The sequence below is a fragment of the Myotis yumanensis genome, unplaced genomic scaffold (genome assembly GCF_028538775.1).
Source record: "Myotis yumanensis isolate MYYU_CA2020_CCGP unplaced genomic scaffold, mMyoYum1.0.hap1 SCAF_14, whole genome shotgun sequence".
NCBI lineage: Eukaryota > Metazoa > Chordata > Mammalia > Chiroptera > Vespertilionidae > Myotis > Myotis yumanensis.
In genome coordinates this window covers 53,926,424-53,935,231 of record NW_027223765.1, presented here as the reverse complement: position 1 = coordinate 53,935,231, position 8,808 = coordinate 53,926,424, and the positions used below count along the sequence as shown (strand labels likewise).

The window sequence follows — 8,808 nt, the reverse complement described above, 5'->3', positions numbered from 1 at the left end:
GAAAAAAGCCAAGCAGTAAAACTTCTCAACGTGCTTGCCAAGTCCATTAATACATAAATCTAATCACACAAAAAAGTAAAAAAAATAAGCTTTATCTTACTCAAAAGTTTTTGTCTTATGAAAATAAGCCATATTTTCCTTTTACCCAAGAGAAGTGCTCTGGATAAAACCCTTTGCATTTGCTCTAATTTTGTTATAACATTATTCATAGTATTTCATGCACAAGCTCAACGTCAACATCGGTCATACCGCACTGAGTTCTTTATTACCAGAAATACATAGTTTTTAAACCATAAATGTTCAGATTCAATAGGCAGATGGTAGCTACTGAATCCCCCAAACTGGCGCAAGTTAAATTTAAACACAAGTTGATGGTTCACACATTTGTGTAAGAAACTTGGATAAATCTGAGTTGAATTTGATGACATTTATAAATATTTGAACTGTTTTATTGGATGGTTGCCTGATCCTGATGTGCTATTTTTTATGCTTCTCCCTTCTTGAAGGTCTTTCAAGGGTGACACTGCACTCAGTGACCAACAGGAAATGCACTAACAGACCTGGACCTCTACTAGCTCTTTCATTGACTTACAGGCTCTGGTTACGGAACAGGAAACGCTGCGAACTCCACGGAGTGTGAGTTTTGAGGAGGGTCTGTGTGAGTGAGGCCACAGGGAAGAGAATATCCTTTTCCTTCTGCTTGGATGCTCATTCAGGACCGACACTTCTAAAAGGGCATTCCAGGAAACTCATATAATAGAAAAGGCCACTTGGTCAGGGAATTTGGGGCAATAATAATGCTTGCTGAGTTTTTATTTAATAGAAATAATCTTCATGGTGGAGCAGTTAATCTTACTTAAGAAGATTAAGAGATTTTATGTAAAAATTCACATTGATGGTTCTCCTGAAAAATTAAAGCTATGATAATACACCTAATCTATCCTCACACAGAAATAATGTCTTGTAGCTTCTCATTAGGCAGAAAATGAGCTCTCCATTCATCAAGTGGCCACTCCGCACTTCTGGGAGATTCGTGCTTGGCTCCTCTAGTGCCGGCTTCCCTGAGGACACACAATGTCTTCTGGTGTATTACAGGCTCTGAAGATTCCCTCAGTAAACATGTCTATTTTATATTGTGTATTATTTCCCCAAAGTACATCTGATTATGTAATATTTTGGACTGTAGGTGCTCTAGACAATTCTTTGGGTTTTTAGTTTCAATTTATACTTTAAAGTGTCCAGATGAAAGTCAGTTTCTACTATATTACTTGGTATTTAAATTCAAATAATTCTTATTTTCTGCTACCTTCTGACAAATATTTGTGAAAGCATTTGGAAAGCTTAGATTTTGCAATGAAGATTTCATTTGCATATCTGGACGATTTTGTAAGCATTCAAGGTGTAGAATCAACCTGTCTAGTTAGAGTGTTTTCACATTCAATCAAACCTCAAGCTACATGGCAGAGATGAAGGAGCTTCTGGATTTAACCTGAGGTTCAACGTTAAAACGTCCAGATGACGGGACCCACTGTGCTGCTGATCTAATACGAGGCTCTCACAACATGCATTGCAGAAAAGGCTTTGGAGAAAAAACCAGATATACTTGTGTATGTATATGGTAAGTAATAGGAGTGTATAGTACTATTATGCTACCCTTGTAAACTAGAACTTAAGTAGGTATTTCCTTCTTATAAGCATCAGCTGAGTAATTCTCAAAGAGATGGGCAATAATTGCTTTTTGGGGAGGCGAGCCCCATATGTACCATTCAATTGCTCACTTTGAAAGCCCCCAAATGATATTTGACTTTTAATCTTGCTAGCTGAGGACACTGCAGTTATAATAATGGGTTTCTGGTTTTTCCAATGTTAGGGTTGGAAAGCATGCTTTTACGGCTGCAAATATTTCATGGAAAAAATTCTGACTATAAGTCTCTAAGTGGGGTGTTCTCTGGATTTGGTTGAACTGGATTCAGGAAAAATAAATGGCAAATAAAGAGGACAAGTAGGTTTAGAAAGAAGTTATTTACCATTTTAATAGGGCTGTCCAACATTTGGTCACATAGATTATTCTGAAACCCAATTGCTTTAATGGTCTTCCTATCTAACCAGAGAGATCTGAATACTCTTAGAAAAAGCAAATCAAACATAGAAAAAGATGCCATGATGAGACTTGTTGCTACAGCACTATACTTAATGATGCCAGAGTTTGGACTAATCAAGGGCATTCCTGCAGTCTAGGACAGCTGTACAAAGCCTCAGGACACTGTATTTACAGGGCTTATTAATACAGGGATCCATATCCTACCACAACTCCGCCAGTCTTAACAGTGTGGTGGAGCAGCAATCTCCAGCATCCTCTCTTTCTTATCTGTGTAAACGCTAGTATTCTGAAAATATTTTCCTGGAAGAGGTTAAAACTGTTATTATATATCAGTTGAATATAAAGTATGGTTATGTAAGCCAAGCTTGCATGCTACTATTGCACAGGGCAGAAAGCAATAAAGCAGGACGCGCACTTCCTTGGGCATCTGATACAAACGGAAGGAAGCTCTTGATTCAGTATTGTGACGCTCAGATTCCAGGAGTCCACGGGGAGCTGGCCTTGCAGTGTGAGTGCCCGGCTGAACTCTCAAAAGGGCACGTCTTCCTTGCCAGTAGAAAAAGAAATGACAACAAAAAGCAACAAAGCAAAGCATCTAAAATTCAAAGTGATACACCAGCCGTCTCAAACTGTGGCACTGTCCATTTCTTGAAGAGAATATATAATATTTCAAAATATTATATATACATATATTTCAAATGGTACAAAGTAACTATAGATCCATATTAGAAGACAGTTGCTCATTCTTCATAATCCCCATAATTTTCATTGAGAAAACCCTTTTTTTTTCTGGAACCCACTTTCCATGGTGTTGGCCAAATCTCCAGGTCTTCCCATTATAGGATACTTCATGACACACAGTAAAAGCACTGTGATTAGCTGGTAACCAGTCAAAGTGCAAGTAAGAAATCCATTTGGCTTGTAATGTGCTAGATGTTTTAAATTCTTAAAAGGTATTTTCCGCAGAGTTGGTTTCCTTTATTACTATAATCAATGCTTCTGTTAGGTTCTTGGGTGAATCTGAAACCAAAGAAAGAAAGACATTTCAGGAAGAAGAGAACAGAATGAAGGTACAAAGGAAAGTGACCAAGCAGAAGATTGAGAACATCTTGAATTTTTAGGGTGTTGATTCTTTCAGGTGATCTGAAGTGCAGAATGTTAGTGTTTAGAGCAGTAGTTCTCGAATGGTGACCCGAGCACATGGACAGACCACCATATTTTTAAAAATCAATTTATTAAATTGATTTTGCCGCAACTAAGGAGACAGACTCTCTGAGCCAGGTCTGACTGGCACTGGCTTTATGGGCCTGAGACTACCCGATAGCATAGTGCCCAGTGCTGACAGGGCCCTGCGTTTCGTTTGATGACCTTCTGCTGCCATCTTGAAATTATTAATTTTTGAAAAGGGGCCCTATGTCCCCATTTTGGACTGGACTCTGCATACTATGCCAGTGGTTCTCAACCTTCCTAATGCCACGATCCTTTAATACAGTTCCTCATGTTGTGGTGACCCCAACCATAAAATTATTTTCGTTGCTACTTCATAACTGTAATTTTGCTACTGTTATGAATCATAATGTAAATATCTGATATGCAGGATGTATTTAGGCGGCCCCGGTGAAAGGGTCCTTTGACCCCCAAAGGGGTCGCAACCCACAGGTTGAGAACCGCTGCACTATGCAGCCAATCTGTGTCTGATTAGAATTTGAACCTAGTAGGTCATTGTCCTTGTCATGTTGGCCTGTTGAGAGATGTAGAGGGGTGGCATAAGGTGAAGTCATTGCCAAGGTTTTGGGACACAATACATTTTTCTTCATCATCTCTTAATTCTTTATAGTATTAGAAATTGAGTGTCTGAGTACAGGGAGTATATTTGGCAGTACACATGAAGCTTTTGAGTTAGGTAAGGACAGTAATAAAAGACTGTATTCAAATGTGGAATCTACAAGAAATCACACATTTATCTTTTTCATCCTCTCCGTATAAATAACAGATCCTTCCAAAGCTTGGTTTCCTACATCCCAGTGGCATTTATCACTTTCTCTTTTCACTGTCTTTTTTCTTTTTTTTCATCAAAGCAGAGAAAAAGTGACATTCACAAAAATAGCCTTTTTGTTTGTTTGTTTGTGTCTACCAACCCATCACCCTTACCCCCACCACCCAAACTTGGTCCCTATCCTCCATGGAATACCAGGGGCTCTGCCATGTCCACCCTCACATCCTCAAGACCTTCATACACTAACTTCAGATAGTGGAGGCTTAAATATACCAATTGGCTAAAGAAATAAATGAGTTCCCTTGGACCTAGGGATTATTGTGATACTGTGTTGGGATAAGTTGGTTCATTCTTCCTTTCTGCAATCTCCAAACATGTCTCTCTCTCTCTCTCTCTCTCTCTCTCTCTCTTTCTATTTCTCTCCTTCCTCCCTCCCTCCCTCCCTCCCTCCCTCCCTCTCTTCCTCCCTCCCTCCCTCCATCCTTCCCCTCATCTCTTTTGCTACCTCAATTTTAAAACATTTAATACAAAATGAAATGGAGATCAGGATTGTACAGGATTGTAAAGGTTCTCAGAGCACTTCAGACCAGGTGGAATTCTGAGAGAGGAAGATGAACTATATCAAAGCTACTACTTTATCTTTTCAATAATATAAAAACATCATGGAGATATGCATGCCGTGGGAGAGGCACCATTAGGAGGATGGGCCAGATTTGTGTTGGGCTGATCACATAAAACAGGCATTTGACCAGAAGGTGATTGTAGTTAGGTGTGCAATCTGAGTTCTGTTCACTTGCCCTGTTAGAGGAGGAAATTTGATTCTGCATTGCGTACTAGTTTGATTTTCTCGCTGTTTGAAAGACAACATATGGGGTTGTAGGAAGCCCAAAGTTGCATGACACTTCCCCAGGTATTATACCACATTATATTTTGCTGTTTTAATCTGCTTATTTTTCTTTCCAAGAGACTTTGATTTTCTCCTCATTTCTTTTCCTTCCTCTTTCTATCACCAAACACCCAGTGTTCGCTTTTCACCTGTGAATTATTGCAGCATTGCCAAACGGCTGATTTCCTCTATGGAGAGCTCTGTCTTTCTAAACTAAGCCATTGTTCCTGCATACACAGTGTAGAGATTTGTTCCTCAATGTATGAGCTATTGCCTTTCCAACTTTCAAACTTACATGTTTTGATATATGAGTTTAAAAAAAAGGAATAAACCAGCAGGTCTCTGAAACCATAGGAAAAATCTCTAGTTGATATCTAAGTTGGGTATTCTTGCAGTAAACTACCAACAAGTTAATTTTAATAAAGCAATTGAAGCAAAGATCAAGCAGGGATAGGGTTGAAATTCAGCCCTGAGATTTTACCCTGCCTCTTCGGGAGGTTGTCTGTCACCAGCTTTCTCCTACTGGAGGTGTTCTATAGGCGGCATTCACTCAGGGAGCTTCCTCATCCCTTAAGATTTATTCTTTCAAACCTCCTGACAGGAGGACCCTTATCTAGCCCTACCCCTCTTCCTTCTGCATCATATTGTCACCCTGATCTCATCTCCCCAAGGTTTTCCTTCAGGTTGTGGCCTGTTATCCTGGCTATTGTCAATCGGGGGTCTAGGGGTTTAAATGGAACAGTGAATTTCTACTCTCTACCCTTTTAAAAAGAAACATCATAAAAATATAAATTAGATTACACTCTGAAGGATCCATCTGCATTTCAAAGACTGCTGAGATTTTTGGCTTAGATGCTTATTTGGGAAGTAAGCCCTCTAATAGGAAGACTTTGACAAACAAATACAAAACTATATAGGAAAAAGCAATGAGGTACCAGCAATCTTTTTTTTTGCAAATATCTTTACATTGGATTTACTTTTAAAAATTACATATAAAGGAAACTCTCAGTTGTCATTAACAATCTGGGTATGTTTCTTCATTTTTTTTTCCTGTAAGATCACCCTCTTTGAATCAGTCTTACATATAAGAACAAAAATGGTGATTTTTCTTTATTTTCCCTTTCACTTTAATAAGAACTTGAATAATTTGTATAATAAAGATCACCTCTTAGTTAAGAACAGAAAATAAAACATGTGATTTAAATTAAAGTACATCTGTGAATTTAACTCTTTCAAAAGTTAGATTGCTAGAGTCCATAGTTGAAGTCTGTAGACATATCATTCTCTAATGGGGAACAATCCCCATTAGAAAAATTGGTACAAAACCTATTTCCAGAGCAGATGATCTGAGGACTCTTGTTGGCATGTCATTTATACAGAATGGAGAACTCCTGTATGCATCATCTGGGCTTAAATGGTGCCTTTGTGTTTAAAAGTGTTTTTTTCATTGTGAATTTCTTGATAAGGAAGGGAGAGAAATTCTAAGTCAGTAGGAATGTCTGAGTCCTCTCAATGTTTAAAAAGTGCAACCTTGCCTGGCTGGCGTGGCTTAGTGGTTGAGCATCGACCCTATGAACCAGGAGGTAACAGTTCTATTCCTGGACAGGGCACACGCCCAGGTTGTGGGCTCAATCCCCAGTGGGAGGGGGGGGGGGCATGTGGGAGGCAGCTGATCAATGATTCATTCATCACTGATCTTCTGTCTCTCTCTCCCTCTCCCCTTTTCTCTGAAATAAATGAAAAAGAAATGCAGCCTTTTTCTAGTGTCTTCTTTTTCCTTGTCTCCAGACAGACCTGAGAATTCTCAGCTGACTGGTGTGCCACTCACAGGGCTGAAGAGCAGCGTTTCATTTCCTCACTGGAAATGGATTCATACCGTGGTTCTGCTTTCAGACCCAGGGCAAGGGCAGTTGTTTCTCTCGTACACTCAGCTGTCTGGGTTGCACTGCGCCCACCCGGGGTGGTAGCAGGCACAGTGCGCTCCAGCCTCCATTATTACCATGAGGATTCTGCATCCTACTACCCTGATGCCTGGAATGTCTCGGATGTATTTACAACAGGCCTGGTGCTTTTCCAACATACTCCACAGAAGGAGAGAAAGCCCATGGTCACAGGAAGGTGGCATTAACAAGTTCTGTGTTGTGTTTGTTGTTTATGTTCTAGCTTCCAAAGACTCTCCCACTTGGCACTCTTGGAATGTCCCATATTTAAATCCTGAAATGACTTGCATTATTGCTCTTTACTGAGTTCCAAGTCTGGAGGCATCATGAGAGCAGGGCTTATCTTCAGTAAAGGGTCACCTGTTATCATTTGGGATAGGGACTAGAGATTTCAGAAAATACAGGGTGGGCAAATGTAGGTTTACAGTTGTAATAAAAGTAATGAACACAATAATTAATAAATAATAATACAAGAATAAACTCTGTGTTTTGTGTACTCACAACTATAAACCTCCTTTTCCCCAACCCTGTATATCAGCAACATTTAAAAGAAAATGGTGATCGGATTCCAGTCATAATTCTGGAATTGCACCAGCCATATGCAGAGTAGCTTAAAACTAACTTCGAAGGCAGTGATGGCGAACCTTTTGAGCTCGGTGTGTCAGCATTTTGAAAAACCCTAACTTAACTCTGGTGCCGTGTCAAATATAGAAATTTTTTGATCTTTGCAACCATAGTAAAACAAAGATTTATATTTTTGATATTTATTTTATATATTTAAATGCCATTTAACAAAGAAAAATCAACCAAAAAAATGAGTTTGCATGTCACCACTGACACGTGTGTCATAGGTTCGCCAACACTGTAAATCTAAGGACATCTTCAAATTATTTGGTAAAATCATTTTCAGGCAAAATGTAACTAAAGGCAACCCTGAAAGCCACTCTCCACCAGGTAATTAAAATGGTTATGAGGGATAATTTGCATGAACCAGGTTTCTTTCTGTAGGTTTCTTGGGTAGGTGTTTCACTGACATGAAATACAAGAATCCAAGTTGAGCTTTTTGGGTGCTCAAAAATGTATGTTAAAAAGCCAAGATGGTTCAGAAATCTCTCCTGGCTGCAAGCCAGGGAGGTATGGCCATTTACTAGCTAATGTGATCAGTACAGGCAACTAAATTTGACAGGCAAAGCATCTTCACTTATTTTACATATGAAAAAATAAGTGTTTAAAATGGTATCCTGTAGAATTACTTTTGTTTTCTGCATCACAAAGCTGCAAGAACCAATTTTATTTTTTGAAAAGATAATGCTGAGAAGAAAGATCAGGTGAGACTCATAATACAGGAATTGGAATCAGAGGTGTTTTCTAAAATTCGAGTCACCCTTTTGGAAGATTACAAGGTCAGCATTTGGGGATTTATAATTGGTAGAGTTTCCTTTAAAAAAATATCCAATACATTAAAATACACAAACACCTAACTACCAGGGCTGATATCCACGTGGCACGGATATATGTGACCATACTGGTTGTTAAAATAGTAACATACCTTTGTACTGTAAATAGATAGATACTGCATTAAATGTTTTGAGTACCCACCCTCCCCTTACCCCTGCAGGACTCCCAGGTCTTCTTATGGTCCAGTACATGGAAGGTCAACAGCTCGCCTAGCTGGGCCTCTTCCTCCTTCTCCCACATTGTGACACCGATTCTGACCCGTTGGGTAAGCCCCTCAGTACAGGTTGTTACATATTTTGAAGATAACTTCTGATTTAACCAGAGAAATCAAGGAATGATTATTCACATCACAAAACCTTTCCTTTCTCTATAAAATTATCATAGAATTCCTTTAAAGAATCTCTACTTAAATGCAGACCTTTTCAAC

The 8,808-nt window shown here is 39.1% G+C and overlaps 1 protein-coding gene across 1 annotated transcript in view; it reads right to left on the bottom strand.

Annotated features, from left to right (window-relative positions):
* Positions 1–239: 239 nt before the first annotated feature.
* TAFA1 (TAFA chemokine like family member 1) overlaps positions 240–8,808 on the bottom strand; it is a 518,247-nt gene continuing 509,678 nt past the window's right edge. Inside the window, exon 5 of the mRNA XM_070390977.1 lies at positions 240–3,121. Within this exon, the coding sequence (XP_070247078.1) occupies positions 3,104–3,121 (18 nt within the window). The 3' untranslated portion in view covers positions 240–3,103. The remainder of the gene's footprint in view (positions 3,122–8,808) is intronic.